The sequence below is a fragment of the Staurois parvus genome, unplaced genomic scaffold (assembly GCF_062004578.1).
Source record: "Staurois parvus isolate SC_StPar_1 unplaced genomic scaffold, SC_StPar_1.0 ptg000949l, whole genome shotgun sequence".
NCBI classification, from domain to species: domain Eukaryota; kingdom Metazoa; phylum Chordata; class Amphibia; order Anura; family Ranidae; genus Staurois; species Staurois parvus.
Genome location: NW_028318745.1, coordinates 213147 through 237080, shown reverse-complemented (window position 1 = coordinate 237080; position 23934 = coordinate 213147). Strand labels below are relative to the sequence as shown.

Here is a 23934-nt window from a genome sequence, read left to right as displayed (position 1 = left end):
ACCAATGATGGGGCACTATTCCTCCCACTGATACCAATGATGGGGCACTATTCCTCCCACTGATACCAATGATGGGGCACTATTCCTCCCACTGATACCAATGATTGGGCACTATTCCTCCCACTGATACCAATGATGGGGCACTAGTCCTCCCACTGATACCAATGACTGGACGATATTCCTCCATCCACTGACTACAAGCACTATGTCATTTTTTATTTTTTTTTTACTTCTACTTACGCTGGGGCATTTTCTACTCCCACTGGGCACTCCGGCCCTCCTAAAGTCTGACAGTAAACCAGCCCTTTGTTTAGAAAGCTTGGAGACCCCTGGTCTAGCGTTTATATCGCTGTGAGGCTGTCAAGCTCTGTTCCATTGCACAGCACTGTCATCCTGACATATTGCAGGCCCTGGGAGCTGTGGTGAGAGGGCACAGGAGGGATCTCGTCAGCATGGTGAGGCTTTTTCATTACCCAGTGAGCAAGGAGTTGACACAGGAAATTGCAGAAGGACGCATAAGAAACAGTGGTGTCATCCTCATACTGTCTGGCATGGCAGTGGTGTGTAAATCATATGACCGGTGTAAAGGAATTTCAGGCAGTGCACAGGTGTGTTTTGGTTGTTTGACTAGAGTCCTCTTTAAGGAGCTCAGGATGAACTGGATAGGTCTAGGAATCTTCTTTTTCAATTTCTTTCATTGAAGGACACAGCTGGATCAGTAGACCAATGGGTTATTACTCCATCTGCAGGAGTAAGCCGCTAGGTACAGGGTGAACTGGACAGATGTAGGAAGGCTCTCTCATTCATTGAAGGACACAGCCAGATCAGTAGACCAATGGGTTATTATGCCACCTGCAGGAGTAGGAGACCAGGTACACGGTGAACTGTATAGATCTAGAAAGGCTCTCTTTAGTTCATTGAAGGACACAGCCAGATCAGTAGATCAACGGGTTATCAGGTCACCTGCAGGAGTTGGAGACCAGGTACACGGTGAACTGTATAGCTCTAAGAAGGCTCTTTTTTGTTCATTGAAGGACACAGCTGGATCAGTATTACTCTATCTGCAGGAGTAAGCCGCTAGGTACAGGGTAAACCAGATAGGTCTAGGAATGCTCTCTTTTGTTCATTGAAGGACACAGCCAGATCAGTAGACCAATGGGTTAATATGCCACCAGCAGGAGTAGATTAGGTACAGGGTGAACTGAATAGATCTAGGAAGGCTTTATCTTTCTCTTTCACTCACTGAAGGACACAGCTGGATCAGTAGACCAATGGGTTATTATGACGCTTTCAGGAGCAAGCTGTTAGTTATGGGGTAAAGTAGATAGATCTAAGAAGGCTCTTTTTTGTTCATTGAAGGACACAGCTGGATCAGTAGACCAATGGGTTATTATTCCACCTGCAGGAGAAGGAGGCCAGGTACAGGGTGAAATGAATGGCTCTAGTTGAACTGAATAGATCTAGGAAGGCTTTTTTATTTCATTCATTGAAGGACACAGCTGGATCAATAGACCAATGAGTTATTACGCCACCTGCAGGAATAGGACGCTAGGTGCAGGGTAAACTGGATGTCTATTGTATATAGGGTCGCTGTGATTTCTAGTGATGGTGGAATCTTCTTTGAATTCTTTAGACATGCCAGAAGCATGGGCAGCAGACCACTGGCTCATAGCAAATCCCAGTGCGGGATTGTTTGTTCAGCACCAGCCCGGGGAATATGGAGTTTGATAGCCAGAAAGGACCGACCGCCAGGAAGAAACCTGTGGGAGGGGAGATATTAAGGAAGTACTCCAGAAATCACATACCTGTATATGCACTATAAGAGCCTGCCCACACTGCACACATGCTTACAGAGTGCATGCTGTCAGTTTTGTGGGGTAGTTTACTATTTTTTTTTTTTAATCACTTGCTGATCACCGAGTGTATAAAAACAACAAGCCTGTAAGCGATTATAAGCCAAGGGCGTGGTATCATTTTTTACAGACTGCAATCTGCTGTTCAGTAAAAGTGATCTGGGCAGCTCTACAGCCACCTGAGCACTTCTACAGTGGTGAGAAGGGCAGCTCCGCCTTGCCTGGTTCTTTAGCTCCACCCTCCATCTGGGGAACCCAGGTCTATGGTAAACTGCCAGAATAAATAGATACAGAGGAAATGGAGGAACATCCGTTCCCCCATCTCCTCTGTGGCTAATGAAGCCAAAAGCAACAATGATTTCCGGTCTGAGAATTGTCATCTGCTGGCTGCTACAGTCATGGAAGCAGCTAATCAAGCACAATCGGGGCATGGTTAGCTGCTTTGGAGGGTACTGGGAAACAGCAGGGGTCTAATAGACCCTTGATGTCTCTGTAAGAGTACCTGTTACCTGCTCAAAGCCCCCTTGTGATAGCAATAAATCTAAAAGGAAAGAAGAACTTAAAGTGTAAAAAAAAGCGTTAAAAAATGTAAAATGGTTATAATTCCTTACATATACCCAGTGAAGTGACTGGCCTCAGGTGATACACAGAGATGAAACATATCCTCCTACATATGTTGTACCTGTTTATCTGCATCTCTTCTTTACATTCGTACAAAGTGCTGCATTTATAAAGCTTGTCTGAGAGTTCAGAACAAAAGGGATGGAGAGCTGAAATTATAAGCTGCAGAGCTCAGTGAGGAGAGATCTGAGAGCTGATTGGAGGGAAGGGACACCCCCCCCCTCCACACAGGATCAAAGCTGAGGTCCCTCCCCTGTCACCATTTTTCTCTTGGTGTCAGGAAAACTTATCATAAGTGATTCATGCTTCTTGCAGAAGATCAAGGCAGCAGACAGAAATTACACTGTCCAAATACAGGCCGTTATCTCTTGTGTCAAATAGAATTATCATTCTTGGTTCAAAAGTTTTTCTTTCCTGAATGGATTTGAAATTTCCTTTAAGAACTAAAATATTGAGGTCTCCCAAAGTGTGGTCAGGTTGTGCGAAATGGTGTCCCACAGGTGTGCAAAAGTCATCTTCTTTATGTTCCTTGATGGTATGTCTGTGCAAATTCATCCTTGTTTGCAACTTCTGTCCTGTTTCGCCAACATAACAGGACAGAAGTTGCAAACAAGGATGAATCTTCAGAAGATGACTTTTGCACACCTGTGGGACACCATTTCGCACAACCGGACCACACTTTGGGAGACCTCAATATTTTAGTTCTTAAAGGAAATTTCAAATCCATTCAGGAAAGAAAAACTTTTGAACTAAGTATGATAATTTTATTTGACACAAGAGATAACGGCCTGAATCTGGACATGGGATTCCTCAATCATTATCCGACAGTTTTATGACTATCACCTCAAGCATGACTTCCTCTGTGAGTGTTGTCTCCCCCCCCCCATACTTTGCTTATGCTGTGTCTTATCTCTAGTCTCCTTTTTTTTTTTCGTCCCCCACATCTCTTCTAACATTCTGCTAAAACTTTGTGATCAGTACTGCTTGGACCTTGAAGAAGGGGACATTCCCCGAAAGCTTGTCCTCAAAATTGTATTGTAGTGCAAATACAAAAAGTATCACGGACAGTACTCAATTTTTACATGTATGTGAAAAATGTAAGAAAAATTGCCTTGCATGTAGTATGATTACATATTTCTTTATTATTATTATTATAATACAGGATTTATATAGTGCTTTACTTCTCTAGCACACAGCAACGCACTAGTGTGGTGTGAACGGGGCCCATCGCGGGCACTTGCTGTTAGAATCTTCATGTGTTGGTTCACGCCAGAACGTGCGTATTTTTTTTTTTTTTTTTGCGCTTTACTTTGTTGACTACCCATTCATTTCAGTGGGCTGCCAAACACACGGGAACGCTCAAAAAGTACGGCAGGCAAGGGTTTTAAAAACCACACCACACCAAACCACATGGTAATGCGGTAGTGGGCCACAAATGCACCACGTTTGATAGATGCGCTTGGGGTGCCATTAATAATTCATGCCACCCATGTGCGTCTGATAAGGACTTTTCCATTGTTTGCAGATTCAATCATTTTAATTGGATAAAAAAAAAAACAAAATCAAATCATCGTGACCATCATTAGAGACATGAGTCCGGCTTGGCTGGTCCAGATATAAAATCTGAAAGTCTGCTCTGCTTCCGGGTGTTGGAATGCAGTGTAGGGATAAGACAGGTCCACTTACCTATAGACAGCGCATTGAGCACACAGAACACAACTGACACCTGGAAGAGAGTCGGCGTGCTTGCTGCCTGTGAGCCAATCAGAAAGAGAGCTCATGTTATTACACGTCATTGAAGTCTGGTTGAGTTTTTAGCCCTCACGCACACGGGGTGTTTTAGTAACGCTGGTAACGTTAGCTGTGTAAAGTCACGTTAAAAACATGAGTTTTTTTAGTGTTTTTGCATCAGTAAAAAAAATCTGAAACCGCCGGTTTGCCGCGTTTTACCGACCTTTTTTTTTTTTTTTTTTAATTTTTTTCGCATTTTTTAGTGTTAGAGAGTTTTTACAACTAAAAATCTTCTCCTAGAAACTAGGGATGCACTGAAATTTCGGTGGCCGAAACGCCTCGGCCGAAAACACCCCCTTCAGCCACAGGCCGAAATGAAAGAAAAAGCACCGATACAGGTGCCGAAAAAAAACCCTCGCCGCCAACCGCCCGCCACCCCTCGCCCCTTGCCCGCCGCTGCCGCCACCGGCCACCGCTCGGTAGTTCTCAGCCTTACCTGAGAAACCATTGAGCGATAGAGATGAGTGAAGGAAAGATGGCCGCCTCTCATCTCTATGCCCTTGGAGGACCGGAGTGATGTCACTTCCCGTTAAGGCCATTTTTTTTTCTTTTTTAAACACTAGATCAATGCTTTTTTTTTTTTTGATCCAATGCTTTACATTGAAGAGGAGAGATGTGGGGTCTTACTGACCCCATATCTCTCCATAAAGAGGACCTGTCACTAATTATTTCTATCACAAGGGATGCATGCACTTCTTGTGATAAGAATAAAAGTGATTAAAACATTTTTTAAAGGGACAGTGCAAAATAAATAAATAAATAAATAAAAAGTTTAATGTGCCCCCGTCCCCCCGTACACGCACGTAGTGGTGAACGCATACGTAGATCATGCCCACATATGGAAATGGTGTCCACACACGTGAGGTATCGCCACGAACATCGGAGCAAGAGCAATAATTCTCGCACTAGACCTCCTCTGTAACTTTACATTGCTAACCTGTAGGCAATCAAACCTGCTAACCTGTAGCAATTAATCAAAGTGTATTTTTTTTCCAAAAAATATATATTCATTTTTAAAAACTGCGCATTTCGGTTTTCGGCCAAGTGCATTTTGAATTTTCATTTTCGGTTTCGTCACCAGAATTTTAATTTTGGTGCACCACTGCTAGAAACCCACTAGTCCTGGATTTTCTTTCCAGCCAAAAAATGATTCCAGTCTTTGTGTGCATGGACACATAGGATAACATACTAGGGGGTTTACTGGCTGTAGAAAAAAATGACAAATACCAAAAACAGCCGCTTTAAGAACGTCCCGTGTGCTTGAGGACTAAAACTATAACTAAAGGATAAACTTTTTGAGTTTTGGAGAGGGTGGAGATGGATTAGAACCACTGTCAGTTTTTATTGTTGTCTGTGCCCCTGTTAGTATTCGTTCACACTAGCTTTGAAAGCAGGCATTTGAGAGGCGTTTTTAATGCTCCTCAAACGCCTATGAAAATGATACTATGGTTGGATTTCCACTTGACAGGAAGTGAAGGGAAATCTCCCCAATAGGACACAGATAGCAAAAAAAAAACCAAATGCTGACGGGCTATATTGTTATCAAAAGTGAAAGAAAATCCCAAACTATTGGGTGGTCCCCAGAACAGGGGAAAAGGGAAATCATCCAATGAGGACACTAATTTTGGTGACACCAAGGATTCTCTCACTTTGGATGGATTTCCACTTGACAGGAAGTGAAGGCAAATATCCCCAATAGGACATAGATGGCAAAAAACCTGGTGGGATTATAACCCTCCCTTGCCCTCTCTAAAATGAAAAGAAAAGATTTTCCTTTAGTTCTATTTTAATACACTGAGGGCTTTTCTTGACCCCAATTGGACACAGATGGCAAAAAAACCCAAATGCTGATGGGCTGTATTGTTATCACCGAAAGTGAAAGAAAATCCCAAATATTGAGTGGTCCCCAGAACAGGGAAAAAGGGAAATCATCCAATGAGGACACTCATTTTGGTGACACCAAAGATTCTCTCTTTGAATGGATTTCCACTTGACAGGAAGTGAAGGAATATCTCCCCAATAGGACACAGACAGCAAAACAAATGCTGACGGGCTGTATTGTTATTATCGAAAGTGAAAGAAAATCCCAAATATTGAGTGGTCCCCAGAACAGGGAAAAAGGGAAATCATCCAATGAGGATACTAATTTTGGTGACACCAAGAATTCTCTCACTTGGGATGGATTTCCACTTGACAGGAAGTGAAGGGACATCTCTCCAATAGGACATAGATGGCAAAAAACCTGGTGGGGATTATAACCCTTCCTTGCCCTCTCTAAAATGTAAAGAAAAGATTTTCCTTTAGTTCTATTTTAATACATTGAGGGCTTTTCTTGACCCCAATTGGACCCAATTGGGAAAAAAACCCAAATGCTGACGGGCTGTATTGTTATCATCGAAAGTGAAAGAAAATCCCAAATATTGAGTGGTCCCCAGAACAGGGAAAAAGGGAAAATGTTCCAATGAGGACACTAATTCTGGTGACACCAAAGATTCTCTCACTTTGGATGGATTTCCACTTGACAGAAAATGAAGGGAAATCTCCCCAATAGGACACAGATAGCAAAAAAAATGCTGACTGGCTTTATTGTTATTATTGAAAGTGAAAGAAAATCCCAAATATTGGGTAGTCCTCAGAACAGTCAAAAAGGGAAATCATCCAATGAGGACACTAATTTTGGTGACACCAAAGATTATCTCACTTTGGATGGATTTCCACTTGACAGGAAGTGAAGGGAAATCTCCCCAATCGTAAACAGATGGCAAAATAATAAATAAATGGGGTATTAGCCTTCCCTTACTCCATCCAACATGAAAAAAAAAAGTTTGCCTTTAGTTCTACTTGAAAGTGTCTCTTTCATTTTTCCCGATTGGAGGCAGCCATGTTGTGGCTAGGCTCCACCTTAGAAGCCATTGACACTGGAGGTACAGTACTTTGTTCCTAGGAAACTGAAAGGGCCTGCAAATGTTGGCAAAAAAAGGTCCAAAAAATAGGAATAGTATTGCTTACACATTCTGCAGCCAGGAATGTCATCATGCTGGTGCAGATCCCCTCAGTGAAAGAGGCCGCTCCGAATGTGTGGAAGAGGACTTTCAGCCAGCGTGGGACGGGGTCCACAAGGACGAGGATCAGAGCAAAAGCTGCAGAGAAACAGGGACAGAGTTATTGGGGGGACTGCGGGGTCTGTTCAGCTAAAAAAGGGACTTCTAGTGACCAGGACAAGGAGTGATGCTGTCTATGACAATAACTAGTCAGGACTTCTGATCACGAACGAGATAAATTAAAGCCCAATTCCAAGAACTAAACAAAATCTACCCCTGCTCTGTGACCCCTGCATTGTACTGCAAGGCTTAAATACCCAACAGTCTCGGGCAGCCTTTCCCAACCTTTCAACGCAGAGGAACCCTTGAAATCACTTTCCAGACTCGGGGAACCCCGGCTACAAATGACTATATCTACAACTCCTGATCAGATGCATTAGTGTGAGGGTCAGTGGGCGGAATGCTCCTCACACTTATGGTCATTAGGAAGAATTGTCCCTTACAGATCACTAAGAAGATCAATGGTGTCAGTGGGAACTTATCTGAGAGGCAGAACTTGCTCATTGCTCAGGGAACTTCTAGCAACCTCTGGGGCAACACTAGGGTTCCATGGAACCTTGGTAGAGAAACCCTGGTCTAGGGAAAGCTGAAGAGGCTGCATTACTTACCTTACCCCTGCTCCTGCCGGCTCCAGCACTCCCCTGGTTTCCGTCGGGCACTCCGGGCAGTGGGCGGCCTCTTGGTGTCATCATGTACAATGTAGGGCTATTAACATGACCTGGGGCACCTTAGAGAGCAGGCTTCACCGGACACATCACACTGTTGGAGGGACCCTACTGGAGCAGGGAACAAGGTAAGTATTGCATCTTCTTCTTGCACCCCTGTAACCATTACCAGGACAGGTTCATCCATGGATGGGGAACTGCACCCCCACTCCCCTGCTGCTAGTGAGTGCTATAGAATGGGTGCACCACCCTGCACCCATTCTCTGCCCCTTCTTCTGCTGCCCATGGTTGCCATGGAATGTGTACTGCACATGTGCTATGAATTGCTTGCTTTACGGTTGCCTACCACTAGAGCATGCTTGTGTGCTGCAGCAGGGGCGGCCGCCCCTTCTGCCCTCCCCTTGTCCTGGCCCTGCACCTGATTGAGTAGTCAATGCTTACATTGCAACCGGACCCCACTGCAAGAAGAGTTTGTCTAATTCATTTAAAGGCTTTAAAGAAAACATGTCTCTTTAAAGCTCCCACCTGCATATACATTTTCCACATCATTCACCTGCCAGAGCCATTGTATATACTAGGTACATCCATGTATATGGAAGCAGGTGGCCTATTGCTCATCCTCCCAGGACGCAGTACTCAGAGCTGAGCGTCCAATCGCTAGGCTCAAACACTGTCACATGGGAGTTATTAACAGTGCAAGTTTCAACGATGGCTCCAACAGTGGAACAGAATGGTGGAGGAGCTAGAGATGGTGGTAATCAGTGTCGGGTGGGGGGGGGATCTGTCTCCTGAAATAACGCTGGGGGTTGTTTTGGTTCCAGTTTAAAAAGTGCATAGTGAGTTGACACGTGACAACTGCGAGGAAGGCTTTGGTAAATGGCACCAAGAATTGTTGGGTTAGGATAGGGAGGACTTGTGTTCTTACCCGTGGTGAATAGCGTGAAGCCAATGTGGCAGATGAGATTGTCCAGCAGAGGTTGGCTACAATACCGCGAGGAGCTCGGCCTGCAGAACAGAACACAAATATCTCTTCATAGTTTGAAGGAGGGGTGCTCAAACCACATGTGGCCTGCGGAGCCCTCTGATGTGGCCCTCAACCTCGAACTGAATGCTTTCAGAAAGTGCACAACACCTGCAAGATATAATGGAAGTCCATGGCAAAGCACGGCTAACCTGCAGAACTGCACTGCACTCACGGAGCAGGTGAACCGCAGCTCATTGGTATGGAAGCAACCTTATAGGGGGCCCAGGACAGTAAGGGCTCCTTTTACATTTGCAGTTGGGGGGGGGGTAAAAACCCTCAGTTGAGACGTGTTCTTACCAAATTCCCCCCCCCCCCCCCAACTACTGATGTAGTGTCATGGGTCACAATAGCGACCTCTTCCCATGCTCCAGGGGGCCCATGCGGCCTCTCTGTCACATTCTGTTTTACACTTGGACAGGAGAGGCAGAGTGGGCGGTATAGACAAAAACCGGTCCTCTCCATTTTCCTCCTGCAACCACTGAAAGCTGGCTTCTCCTCCTCTCCCAACTGGCATTCAGGGGCTGCAGGAGGAAAATGTTTATTATGCTATTCAAAATTCAGAACCATTTCATTTCATTTTGTCCTGTGACCGGTTACCAGATCACTTAAGTGGCCCTCGCTTTTCAGAAGGTTGAGCACCCCTAGTCGAAATCATTAATAAAATATCTTGCATTCACTGTACAGCTGCTGATCTAGAGGAAGCCAGTATTTACTGTCACCTGCCATGTAGAGCATCATGGAGGAGCTGCTATACCAATAACAAACCGTGTTCCTAACTTAAGTTGCGTGTGGGCTGGCCTCTCCTTACTATTGGTCAGTGTGCTGGCCAGTCACAGCAATGGATAAGTAGTGAGGAGCAGAAGGGGTGGGCCAAGCTAACTGCATATTCATGATCTAGAGCTCCAGGGAGCCATGTGACTAGCAGTAGCTTTAAAGCCGAACTCTGGCCATTCCTTCAGTCTTGCACACAATGTAATGAAATCGACCGAGCCTGCGCTGAGTACTTCCGTTAGAATGCCGCTTCCCCGTCCGAACACCAACTACAGCCACCACAGCCGACCATACAAGACTAGAGGATACCAGTCTTGAAGTAAACCAGAGTAGACTAGTTTATTTTAGCAGATACAAGATATATTCATTCAAGGGAGCAATCCCCCCTCCCTGCATAATGACACAGGGTGGGGCAATCTACATTTAGTAACAAGAGACACACCAACAGACAGTCCCATCAGGAGGGAGGGCTGCTGGAGACACCCCCACCAAGCCAAACACATAAACACATCCCATAATAGTTTGCTCCCAAGCAAGACACACAATAGAACAATGGGATGCAACCACATGGCATTAAACAATCCACAACCCCCCACCTCAATATTAGGACAGATCACCCTGTACCCCTAACAGGCACAGGGTGACTTACACATAATAGGGATATGGGGAGCTGAGACAGGGATCTCCCCACCTCTCCAAAGTGAGCTGTGTTCCATGGGCCCCCCACCCAAAGTGACTCCCGAGATTCATCATCGAATGGGCTGTGCATGAAAGTGACATTCTCATATTCTGATGGGCACTGTGTAATAATGACGTAAAGTAAAAAGCATAATAATTATAATATCTGTGTCAGCAGGGATTTCATTGGCTGCTGTAAGCGGCGCGCTTCCCCACACATCTTTGGAATGCGAACACACGATGGCACGCCCCCCAGTTCCCTTTCCCACGCTTTTCTGAATTTTTTAGTAGCATATTTTAATGGAATTGGTGAAGTGTATCGGGGTTGATGAATATTTTATACCTGTAGTATTTAGTGTTCAGGTAATCATGGCGGACGTATTCTGGAGGAGATAGAGATATGGGACAAGCTGGAGGGTCATTCTTGTTCAGAATAAGTAGAAAGAGAACCGGTCATATCAGTGGGGCAGGTAAGCCTCTCCTCTAGTTTTTATTAAATAATAACGCATGTGATCATCCCCCCCCCGTGCAACGAAACCTTTCAAACCAGAAACAAGATCTTCACTTTTACTAAAATGTTTTATCTCGCACGTCTGATTGTTTCTGCCATACTTCTTGTTATATTATCCCCTTATCTTGTATATGGCAATCTGCAAAAATGATCGCATGGGTATTTGCGCCTTTTACGTATTGCTGGGATCCTAGTAACTGCATTTGTTCTCCGGGGTGTTTTTGGTCCCAAATGGGGGGGGGGGGGGTTAGCCTTCAGTCCTCATGCACACTGGGCACACTGTTAGCTAGAAGGGCCTACAAGGATTGTTGTATAATTGTTTTTTTTATGTTTTTTATAACAGTAAAAATATTGCAACAGAAAAATACCGGTAGCGTTAGCTGTATAAAGTCACGTTAAAAATACAAGTTTTTCCGCATTTTTTTTCTAGCATTTTATTCCACGTTTGCGCTTTTTAAGCATTTTTTTAGCGGTTTTTACACAAAAAAAATTTAATAAAATTTTTACTAAAAATAAAACCACGCTGACTTTTACCACGTTTTTCAGCTTTTACCAGCATTAGAGCATTTTTACACCTAAAAAAACTCCTCTAGAAACTCACTAGTCCTGAGTTTTTTTTTTTTTTTTTCCAGCCAAAAAATGCTGATTAAAACCTATGTGTGTATGGACATATAGGATAACATGTTGGGGAGTTTACTGGCTGTAGAAAAAAACACCAAAAGCCAAAAACAGCCACTGAAAAAATGTCCTGTGTGCATGAGGACTTAAAATGCAGTGGAATTCCAGATACAAATATTTTATACAAACTTACATTGATACTGCTTGAGCTATTGTCACTATGTACAGTATATACCAACAATGGGCAAACCTCGGCCCGGCGGACCTTTTAATCCGGCCCGTGGAGCGTGATACTGTCAGGATGGCTGTCAGGATGTGTGTAGGCGGGGCAGCATGACGAACGTGAGGGGAGCTAGGCTCCTCTCACAGTCCGCCCTGAAGACCGGAACGGCGCGGGAACATGGCGAGAGGAACGCGCGGAGCAAAAGTAAGTGAATTGACACAATATGGGGAATGAATTACTATGGGGGATGAATTACTATAGGGGGGATGAATTACTATGGGGGATGAATTACTATGGGGGATGAATTACTATAGGGGTAATGAATTACTATATGGGGGATGAATTACTATGGGGGATGAATTACTATATGGGGGATGAATTACTATGGGGGATGAATTACTATATGGGGGATGAATTACTATGGGGGATGAATTACTATGGGGGATGAATTACTATGGGGGATGAATTACTATATGGGGGATGAATTACTATATGGGGGATGAATTACTATGGGGGATGAATTACTATGGGGGATGAATTACTATGGGGGATGAATTACTATGGGGGATGAATTACTATGGGGGATGAATTACTATATGGGGGATGAATTACTATATGGGGGATGAATTACTATGGGGGATGAATTACTATATGGGGGATGAATTACTATATGGGGGATGAATTACTATGGGGGATGAATTACTATGGGGGATGAATTACTATATGGGGGATGAATTACTATGGGGGATGAATTACTATATGGGGGATGAATTACTATGGGGGATGAATTACTATATGGGGGATGAATTACTATATGGGGGATGAATTACTATATGGGGGATGAATTACTATGGGGGATGAATTACTATATGGGGGATTAATTACTATGCTTACTATGGGGGAATATTACTATACTTACTATGGATGACACATACACATCATTCATCTACTCTTGGTCCGGCCCCCGGGTCCAATATATGAACCCATTGCGGCCCTCAAGTCAAAAAGTTTGCCCACCCCTGGTATATACCATACCAGACCGACACCCCTGGAAGCTGGAAATCACTGCAGTAGATGCAACTAATCCAGTCATCTTCACCAGATTCTGGGTCCTGAGCAACCTCTTCCTCCCACATTGTGAACACAGGAAGCCATCCAGAGAATGCATTCATTCAAAACATGTAGAGCTAAGCTTTCTCTGATGGAAGAGGTGGGGAGCATGATGTCACCACCTTGTCTCTCCACCTTATCCAATCAGGGAACGCTTTGCATTAATTCAGAAAATGTAGAGCAGTGGTCTCCAAACTGCAGCCCAAGGACCAAATGTGGCCCTTTGCTTGCTATTATCCGTCCCCTGGGGCAATATTCCTTCCACTGACACCATTGATGGGGCATTCTCTCTTCCACTGACACCAACAATGGGGCACTGTTCCTCACAAATGATGGGGCACTATTCCTCCAATTGACACAAATGATGGGGCACTATTCCTCCCACTGATACCAATGATGGGGCACTATTCCTCCCATTAACACAAATGATGGGGCACTATTCCTCCCACTGGTACCAATAGTGAAGCACTCTTCCTTCCACTGACACCAATGATGGGGCACTCTTTCGCCTACTGATACCAAAAGTGGGGCACTGTTCCTCCCATTGACACCAATTATGGGGCACTGTTCCTCCCATTGACACCAATTATGGGGCACTGTTCCTCCCATTGACACCAATTATGGGGCACTGTTCCTCCCATTGACACCAATTATGGGGCACTGTTCCTCCCATTGACACCAATTATGGGGCACTATTCCTCCCATTGACACCACTGATGGGGCACTCTTCCCCCCCCCCCCATTGACACTACTAATGGGGCACTATTCCCCCCCATTGACACCACTGATGGGGCACTATTCCTCCCATTGCCACCACTGATGGGGCACTATTCCTCCAACTGACACCACTGATGGGGCACTATTCCTCCAACTGACACCACTGATGGGGCACTATTCCTCCCTTTGCCACCACTGATGGGGCACTATTCCTCCCTTTGCCACCACTGATGGGGCACTAATCCCCTCATTGACACCACTGATGGGGCACTAATCCCCCCATTGACACCACTGATGGGGCACTAATCCCCCCTTTGACACCACTGATGGGGCACTATTCCTCCTACTGATACAAATGATGGGGCACTATTCCTCCCACTGACACCAATGATGGGGCACTATTCTTCCCACTGACACCAATGGTGGGGCACTATTCCTCCCACTGATACAAGGCACTATTCTTCAAACACTAGCAATTTTGGCTCCTCCCCCATAGACATGAGCAATGAGGCCCTATTCCTTCAGTTGATACCAATGATGGGTTATATCCACTGACATCAGGCCATTTTCCAGTCCCACTCGGCAAACTCCGACCCCCATAAAATCAGAAGGACAGTAAAGTGGCCCTTTGTTTGGAAAGATTTGAGACCTCTGATATATAGCTTTCTCTGAATGGAAGAGGTGGAAAGCATGATGCCACTGCTTCACCTCTCCACCTTGTCCAATGAGAGAATGCTATGAACTAATTCAGAAAAAAACAAATCGTTCTCTAAATGGCCTCTGTGCTGAGAGGTCAACCTTCTGTGTCCAGAATCCAACAGGGCAGTCGATTGGCACGGGATTTGGAGATCATTGGAGACATGGTGTCTACTTCAGTGATTTCCAGCTTCCAGGGGCATTGGTCAGGTATGGTATGGCACTGGATCTGGAGATCATTGGAGACGTGGTGTCTTCTTTAGTGATTTCCACCTTCCAGGGGCATTGGTCAGGTATGGTATATCACGGATCTGGAGATCATTGGAAACGTTGGGTCTACTTCAGTGACTTCCAGCTTCCAGGGGCATTGGTCAGGTATGGTATATCACGGATCTGGAGATCATTGGAAACGTTGGGTCTACTTCAGTGACTTCCAGCTTCCAGGGGCATTGGTCAGGCATGGTATGGCACAGGATCTGGAGATCATTGGAGACGTGGTGCCTACTTCAGTGATTTCCAGCTTCCAGGGGCATTGGTCAGGCATGGTATGGCACGGGATCTGGAGATCATTGGAGACATGGTGTCTACTTCAGTGATTTCCAGCTTCCAGGGGCATTGGTCAGGTATGGTATGGCACGGATCTGGAGATCATTGGAAATGTGGGGTCTACTTCAGTGACTTCCAGCTTCCAGGGGCATTGGTCAGGTATGGTATATACAGTAGATGGTTATATTGGTCCAAGCTGGATCAATGGAACTATGTATAAAATGTCCATAGCTGGAATTCTTCTTTAATGAATAAAGATTTCACTCCTGTACAATATTTAGGAACATGAACTGAACATGTTGAGGACAATATAGACCTGGTTAAACTTGGGCAGCTTAGTGATAGAACAGCAGCATCTACACAGCTCTATTCCTCAAGTTTTCAAAGGGTAGTCCTAATGGTGCACCACATTCTGGTGTGTATTGAGCTGTCCCATATGGACCCTTTGGCCCCAGCATCAGGGATATGCATCAAATGACGTGGATATCTCCTAGAGCTGTATGTATGGGTAGCCAAAGGAGTGGAACTTAAGAAAGCTTTTTGGCTTGTGCTCCACCTAGACATGAAAGACGTAGAACAACACTGGCACAGCCATACTGACCTTAGAAGTACGTACAGCTGAGGAGCCGTAAGAGCCACACCGGCCACTGCAATGGTCCCCAGCCTGGAAAAGAGACAGACAAGGCGATCATTAGTGACGGCACATGGGCACACCTTGTGTGAGCGGTGATGGGTACATGGGGGGCGCTCACAGCCTGTTCCGGTGGGTGCGGGGGAGCCAGCGGCTGAGGTGATAGGATGAGTGAGCCAGAAAGTAGTGGATCATTCTGCATCTACTGCAATGAAAGTTCCCGAACAGTCACCCAATACCTACCTATAAATAATATATCGCCGCCTGCTCTACACACTCTCCTCTGCTGACTTTATTAAAGGGGAATCCCAACACACTCTGTGTTCAAACAGAAAAAAAGCACTTAACTTTAGTCTTGCATAGTTGTACAGGCCCCTCTCCAGTACTGAAAGTGTTTTCTCTGATTTCACTGCACACTGTGAGCATTTCACAATGTGCATAGCATTACTATTTGTTAAAGTGTTACTAACCCCAGACCCTGCATTCACTATGTCTGGTCTCCCCGGACCCTGCATTCACTGTTTGGTCTCCCCGGACCCTGCATTCACTGTTTGGTCTCCCCGGACCCTGCATTCACTGTTTGGTCTCCCCGGACCCTGCATTCACTGTTTGGTCTCCCCGGACCCTGCATTCACTGTTTGGTCTCCCCGGACCCTGCATTCACTGTTTGGTCTCCCCGGACCCTGCATTCACTATATCCAGTCTCCCCGGACCCTGCATTCACTATATCCGCTCTCCCCGGACCCTGCATTCACTATATCCGCTCTCCCCGGACTCTGCATTCACTATATCCGCTCTCCCCCGACCCTGCATTCACTATATCCGCTCTCCCCGGACTCTGCATTCACTATATCCGCTCTCCCCGGACCCTGCATTCACTATATCCGCTCTCCCCGGACCCTGCATTCATTATGTCTGGTCTCCCCGGGCCCTGCATTCACTATATCCGGTCTCCCCGGACCCTGCATTCACTATGTATGGTCTCCCCGGACCCTGCATTCACTATGTTTGGTCTCCCCGGACCCTGCATTCATTATGTCTGGTCTCCCCGGGCCCTGCATTCACTATATCCGGTCTCCCCGGACCTCGCATTCACTATATCCGGTCTTTCCGGACCCTGCATTCGCTATATCCGCTCTCCCCGGACCCCGCATTCGCTATATCCGCTCTCCCCGGACCCCGCATTCGCTATATCCGCTCTCCCCGGACCCCGCATTCGCTATATCCGCTCTCCCCGGACCCCGCATTCGCTATATCCGCTCTCCCCGGACCCCGCATTCGCTATATCCGCTCTCCCCGGACCCCGCATTCGCTATATCCGCTCTCCCCGGACCCCGCATTCGCTATATCCGCTCTCCCCGGACCCTGCATTCACTATATCCAGTCTCCCCGGACCCCGCATTCGCTATATCTGGTCTCCACTGACCCTGCATTCACTATATATCTGGTCTCCCCGGACCCTGCATTCACTAGACAGGATCAAACATCATTTTTACACAGTGCAGAGGATTAACCCCTTAGATTCCACAGTGAGTATAACAAGCATGCTTTACTGCATATACAGACTGATTGTACTGTTGTGGGTTTAGTAACACTTTAAAACTCCCACCCCGGCACTTTACAGCTTTCAATGCTGCTGGCTCCTGAGCTCTGTGCTGCTTCCCTGAACATCTGGTCATCACAGGACGGAATTAAAGCTGTATTAAACCCAAAACCAAAAATGTAATATATTGCAGCTTATCAATCATTAGATGTGCGGCTGCATTAGTTTACGTGAGTAAGGTGAGGGCTGGATCCACATCCTGGAGTGGGTGAGAGCGCCAACTTCTGGGGGAATGAGAAAAAGGTAAGTATTTCTACTACGTTCTCTGCCCCTGGACAAAACAAACATTTAAAGGAGTATTAAATTGCAGCTTACCAATCATTAGATGTGGTGGCTGCATTAGTTTCCTTTTTTAAGTCTTTTCCCTTTGTTCTCACCCGGTGATCTTGTCAGCAACAATCTTCCTGTATTAGAGCGTTCCCTACTCTGGATGAGGGGGCACAGCAGACAGCAGCACTGTCAGTCTGAGGGGGAGGGGAATGTTAGATGTACTAGCAGATTTAGATACACTAACATATTTAAGCCAGGCTCTGTTCGCACCAATGCGTTTTTTAGTGCTTTTTGCACTACAGTCCATGTAACATGGTTTCCTATGGAACACATTTTTGCTTTTTTAAGCTGCTGCGTTTTTGGAAAGGGTTAGGGACTTTTTTTAACCAATAGCCGCCCAGCCAATAGCCGTTTGGCGGTCGGGAAAAGGCTGTAGATTTGCGGGTGGACGCCATATGGCGTCCTCCCGCACATGCGCAGTTTTCGTGCTTGCAGAGCCGCGCAGCGGCGCGATCTGTCACTGGGGTGTACCTCGGTCGATGACAGATCTGAGTACCGGCCCCCCGTTGCCGGTACCATGTGACCTGCTGTGACCAATCACAGCAGGTCACATGACAGTTGTATACAATGGATGGCTTCATTCATGCCATCCATTGTATACTAGTGTCTAGCTGTGAATGGTCACAGCAGGTCACATGCACATGTCATGTGATTAGCTGTGGCCAATTCACAGCTAAGCACAAAAAAAAAAAAAAACCCTGAATAAATCGATGTCATTCAGGTAAATGCTTGCTTATAGCAAAGTAATTCTTTGCTATAAGCGAACTATGTAAAAAAAAAAAAAAAATACTGATCACTTCCCCAAAGTTACTATGGTAACATTGTACTACTTTGGACAAGTTTTCACCCACACTGCCACCATCAGGTGATTGCCAAAAGATGTGTCTGATTCCTGAAGTCATTATACAATTGAGAAGATCTCATCTCAACTCCAGTATGCAGGCCATAGACGGGTCGAAAATCGTCCGTTTAAAAAAAAAAAAAAAAACGTTGTCTCCTCCTCCTTCTTTTTCTCTTCATCCTATTTCTCTTTCTCCTCTTTCTCTTCCTCCTCTTCCTCCTCTTCCTCCTCTTCCTATACCACCTCCTCCTCCTTCTCCTCCTCCTTCTCCTTCTCCTCCTCCTCTTCCTCCTCTTCTCTTCCTCCTCTTCCTCCTCCTCCTCTTCCTCCTCTTCTTCCTCCTCCTCCTCTTCCTCCTCCTCCTCTTCCTCCTCCTCCTTTTCCTCCTCCTCCTTTTCCTCCTCCTCCTCCTCATCCTCTTCTTCTTCCTCCTCCCTCCTCTTCCTCTTCCTCTGTAAAACAATCGCCCGATTTGCCCATCATTGCCGGGAAAATCGGCCGTGAATCTTCCTACTTGACCGATAAAAACAAAAGTGCAAAAAACCCGCAAAACGGCCGACCAATTAACCCACTAACGGTGCAAAAATTGGCAGATTTTTTTTCTGGCCGAAAAATCGGCTGATTTTCGACCCGTCTATGGCCAGCATTACCCTTCTATCCTAGGCTATGGGCTGTGTATTTCTATTGACGCACACAGTGTAGGAAGAAACAACTCTTGTCCCTGCATGTAAGGGGTGGCTCCATAGGATGCTGCAAGTGAAAGGAGCCACCTTAAAATAGGAAACCTGGGGCTGTGGTCATGGCACCAATGTAAACTGGAACATAGACCAGGATTAGAAGATACAGGAGCTGCGTATTCAGTGATTATATCAGCTGCTGAAAGTGCGGAGGGTGGAATATCACTGCAAGAGTCTGAAATCTCAATAAAGACACAGAATATAGGAACAGTTGTACCTACCTGAAGTGAGGTGGACTTCCTAGACAGGAAATGAACAGGTAGGTGGTAATGATGGGGTTTTCGCCTTGTTGAAGTGTGGTAGTCTCCTGCGCTCCTCCTGTGGTACGGGGCCCCGCAACGTCTCCGTGTCGCATAAAATCATACTTCATGTAGGCGTAGGAGTAAAATAAGTCTGTGTCCAATAAAAGGAACATATCCCGATGTATCACATATGAGGGTCGCTTTTCATATCCGGAAAAAAAAACTTTCAAAAGTGGAAGATCAGTCGCGTTGGTTGTTTTTGTCTTCCAGCACGCTGGCAAATTTCTGTACAATGCAATTGGAAAATGAGTAGTCCAATGAGAAGAGTGGAGACTTGTGCTGGAACCCAAAAGAGTGGCCTTAGCTATTGTTACAAGAAAGGAATATCCCGCGATCTCTATACTCCTGCGATCTCTATAACCCAGCGATCTCTATACCTTTCATACTCTATACCCCTGCGATCGCTATACCTTTCATACTCTATACCCCAGCGATCTCTATACCCCAGCGATCTTTATACCCCTGCAATCTCTATACCTTTCATACTCTATAGCCAAGCGATCTCTCTACCCCCTGCGATCTCTCTACCCCCTGCGATCTCTCTACCCCCTGCGATCTCTCTACCCCCTGCGATCTCTCTACCCCCTGCGATCTCTCTACCCCCTGCGCTCTCTATATCCTGCAATCTCTTGCTATAACAGAAGATATTATGCGATTGGCCAGACAGATGGGACTTCTGAAGCAATCGTCCGTCATGACAAAGTTTGTATTAGCGATGGATCTTGCGGATGAGCCCCTGGACCAGCTGGGTGCTTTTGACCACGAACCAGTTAGTAACTATCACACACACCATGAGGGTGATGGCGAGGGACTGAACCAGCCAGAGCAGCATGGTGGTCGGAGACGTGGCTGGCAGCAGCGAGCGAGGGACTGGTCCTCCCGGGGCTGGCCGCCTCTACACTTGGTACAGCTGAATGGACACACACAAAAAGTATTGAAGTGAGCTATGCCATGAGTGGGAACAATAGGGATGTTCTGCCAGCCGCACATGCTTGCTGGAGGGCGCCCCTTACTGGCCAATGTGTGTCCTACAAGGTTGCTGAATGGACCAGAGAGCAAATCATCACTCTGCTTCAAGTCACTTTTATTGAAGTGACCAATCGATGTTCTCTGGTCATCGGTTGGAACCCTTTTTTCTTTATTCTGGGAATTCGATTTCCTTCTGTCTTCTGTGCACCCCGAGTGTCTCTTTTTTTAGACTCCTACTATACCCATACTAGTCAAGGGTAATGTGTTCTTAAAGTGATATTAAACTTTTTTTTTTTTTGCTTCTCATACTTTTAAAACTTTCCTATCTTCCCTGTTTGGCCAGTCCCATTAGTGATCCCTCGACCTTCCTGGGCAGCTGTGGAGCCACCGTTGTGTGCACGCACCTGGCCAGCTGTGTCCCTCTGTGCTGCGTATGTTAATGCACACACACAGCCCCAGGGCTCCAGCCTCCTCCTTCCTCCATACTTATCAACTGCTTCCTGAGCGCCCTATAGCAGAACTACTGCTACAGGGCGGCAGGGCTGCGCGAAATCACGGATTCAAATGGATACTGCGCTAGGTGAACACTTAAAACTTTGTGAGCACTATAGAGACCTTCACACCTCTGAAAAGCGATCAAAAAATGAAAATAAAACACTGTAATAGTTAAACTAAATAAGTGCATACATATGCCCTATGAAGACCCTCATCTCTCTGAGGGGCAATCAAATATATACGTGATTTTGCATTTCTGGGTAAAGGGGCGCGCACACCGCCCTACCCGCGCCACCATTGGCGGCTACAACTGTCGATCACCGGGTCCCTGCTGGAGATTCCCCAATGGCACCCGGCGATCGCTGAGGAACACTGACAGGGGAGAGGTCTGTGTGTAGACAAATAGAGATCTCTCCCCTGTCAGCACCAGCATGCTGCTTTGTATGGCTCTGCATAACAGACAAATACAAAGCAGCATGCTTACACAGTACAACACACACAGCACAGTTACAGTTAAAAGAGCACACAGTTAACCCTTTGATTGCCCCTCATGTTAACCCCTTCCTGCCCAGTTCCATTAGTACAGCGTTCGTGCTTTTTATTAGCACTGATCACTGTCTTGGTGTCACTGGGGATGTCAGTGGCAGTTAGCTCCCCCCCCCAATGTATGAATGTCCGCCGCAGTCCCATTATAAGTCACTGATTGCCACCATTAGAAGTAGTAAAACAAAAATCCCAGTATCTATACCACCATTTGTAAATGCTATAACTTTCACGTAAACCAATTAATTCACACGTATTGGGATTTTTTTTTTTTACAAAGACATGTCGCAGAATACATTTTGGCCTTAAAATTTATGAAAAAATTAGATTCTGAAATTTTTTTTACTTGATATGTTTTATAGCAAAAAGTCAAAAATATTGGGTTTTTTTCTAAATTTTCGGTCTTTTTTTTGTTTATAGCACAAAATATGAAAAATGCAGAGGTGATCAAATACCACCAAAAGAAAGCTTTATTTGTGGGGAAAAAAAAGGACATAAATTTCATTTGGGTGCAGCGTTGCATGACCGCACAATTGTCAGTTAAAGTAATGCAGCGTCGTATTGCAAAAAATGGCCTGGTCAGGAATGGGGGGAAATCTTCTGGAGGGCGAGTGGCTAAAAAAAAAAAGTGTCCTGCACCTTTTTGGTGCGGATGCGATTTGAGCCATACAAAATATACGGGTCAAATTACACTGCACAGACCACATGTGGATTGCACAGGAATGTGGTGCGGTTCCTGGGTGAATCATGTGATGTGCCGCACCCCAGCAGTGTGAACCCGGGCCTAAAGTGGAGTTTCACTCACCTGTCACTTGTAGCTAAAACTGTCCCTCGTGACAGGTCCCAGAAGACGATGGGGGCCATTCAGGAAGCGCAGCGCTACTCGTGCATGCCGGGTGCCCACACTGAAGATGCCGGCCTCCTGGAATACGGGACGGCCGGTGAAACGGGCTGCGGGGGACACACCACGGGACCGAGGGACAGGTGAGTGGCTGTTTTTTAAAAGTCAGCAGCTACAGTTACCTGCACTTACCTGTCCCTCGGTCCCGTGGTGTGTCCCCCGCAGCCCGTTTCACCGGCCGTCCTGTATTCCAGGAGGCCGGCATGTTCAGTGTGGGCACCCGGCTGTGATAGTTTGCGGCTTCACAGCTGGGTACCCACTGCGCATGCGTGAGTAGCGCTGCGCTTCATGAATGGCCCTGTAGTCTTCTGGGACCTGTCACGTGTCCCAAAAGACTACGGGGAGGAAGGGAGGACGACTACGGGGAGGAAGGGAGGACACCTTCCGTTTCCGCCTAGACGATTGGACTGCAAATGGGAGCGGGTACCTGTCAAATTCAGGTACCCGCTCCCCCCGCCCCTGCCCCCCAAAGGTGCAAATCCTTAATGGGGAGCGGGGGAGCAGTCCTTCAAGCTGAACGTCTCCTTTTGGGTGGAGCTCTGTTTTAAAGTGGAACTTTAGTCAGAAAATAAAGTCCTGCTAGGTCACTTCAGGCTGGCCCCTTTTTGCAGGTATAGCTATATATGCGCAGCACAGTGGCTAAGTGGTTAGCACTTCCACCTGGCAGTACTCGGGTCATCGGTTCGAATCCCAACCATGGCACCACCTACCTGGAGTTTGCATGTTCTCCCTGTGCCTGTGTGGGTTTCCTCTGGGTACTCCGGTTTCCTCCCACACTCCAAAGACATGCTGGTAGGTTAATTGGGTCCTGTTTAAATTGTCCCTAGTATGTGTATGTATGAATGTGAGTTAGGGACCTTAGATTGTACACTCCTTGAGGGTTAGGGACTGATGTGAATGTACAATATATATGTAAAGTGCTGCGTAAATTGATGGCGCTATATAAGTACCTGAAATAAATAAATTGTTTAATCCATATAAATCGATATAATAAATAAATGTGACTCCTGGGCTGATTGGTTTGGTTCCAAATCAACCCTTTAATTTGGACACACGATTCATTGTCATGAGGATAACTGCATGAACCAGGGGCGGACTGACCATTCGGGCACTGCCTGAGGGCCCGGGGTCAGTAAGGGGCCTCATGAGATGCCTCTGGTACCTTTCATAGGCTTTTTTGGGTGCGGTTTGAGTGTGGGCGAGGACACAGTGGTCCCATGATCCTCTATTTCCCGGGGGCCCCTTGAGTTGTCAGTCCGCCCCTGGCATGAACTGTTACTCAATATTCTTCTTCTTCAGCAGTATTGATGGAATCACTATGTACTTGTTATGCTTTGTAAATGTTAATACTTCTTTGGAAATCCATTATAAATCCACTGAACAGAAATGTCAGAGAAATGGAAAATCTGGGAGTTTGATCAACACTTGAAATTGAACAAAGACAAGTCTTTCAGACGTAACTTTCATACAGTGCTAAGAAACATTGACCTAAAGCAGGGATGCTTACCCTGTGGCCCTCAGAAGCCCTCTGAGGTGTCCCTCGGAGCCCTCGATTGTGGCCCTCGGAGCCCTCGATTGTGGCCCTCGGAGCCCTCGATTGTGGCCCTCGGAGCCCTCGATTGTGGCCCTCGGAGCCCTCGATTGTGGCCCTCGGAGC

At 46.2% G+C, this 23934-nt stretch overlaps 2 protein-coding genes across 7 annotated transcripts in view; one reads left to right on the top strand and one right to left on the bottom strand.

The window, feature by feature from the left end:
* NMNAT1 (nicotinamide nucleotide adenylyltransferase 1) overlaps positions 1–23934 on the top strand; it is a 68540-nt gene that overhangs the window by 22829 nt on the left and 21777 nt on the right. The window lies entirely within an intron of this gene.
* Positions 1456–20231, bottom strand: LOC149441763 (uncharacterized). 3 transcript variants are annotated; one of them, XM_089656906.1, is made up of 6 exons: positions 19289–20231; positions 15527–15589; positions 8957–9036; positions 7275–7405; positions 4161–4227; positions 1456–1760 (listed from the first exon to the last, which is right to left on the bottom strand). In XM_089656906.1, the coding sequence occupies exons 1-6, from the start codon at positions 19480–19482 to the stop codon at positions 1630–1632; spliced, it is 666 nt and encodes a 221-aa protein (XP_089513032.1). In that variant the 5' UTR covers positions 19483–20231; the 3' UTR covers positions 1456–1629. The 3 variants fall into 3 exon arrangements, with proteins under 3 accessions (XP_089513032.1, XP_089513034.1, XP_089513035.1); XM_089656908.1 differs by lacking the exon at positions 19289–20231 and adding an exon at positions 15678–15772; XM_089656909.1 differs by lacking the exon at positions 4161–4227.

Coding starts and splice junctions, on each gene's coding strand:
- LOC149441763 (XM_089656906.1), bottom strand. CDS start 19,482: ATGTTCCTTTTATTGGACACAGACTTATTTTACTCCTACGCCTACATG. Junction 15,590..19,288: donor GGAAGTCCACCTCACTTCAG/GTAGGTACAACT, acceptor TCTCTTTTCCAG/GCTGGGGACCATTGCAGTGG. Junction 9,037..15,526: donor CAGCTGTACGTACTTCTAAG/GTCAGTATGGCT, acceptor TCTGTTCTGCAG/GCCGAGCTCCTCGCGGTATT.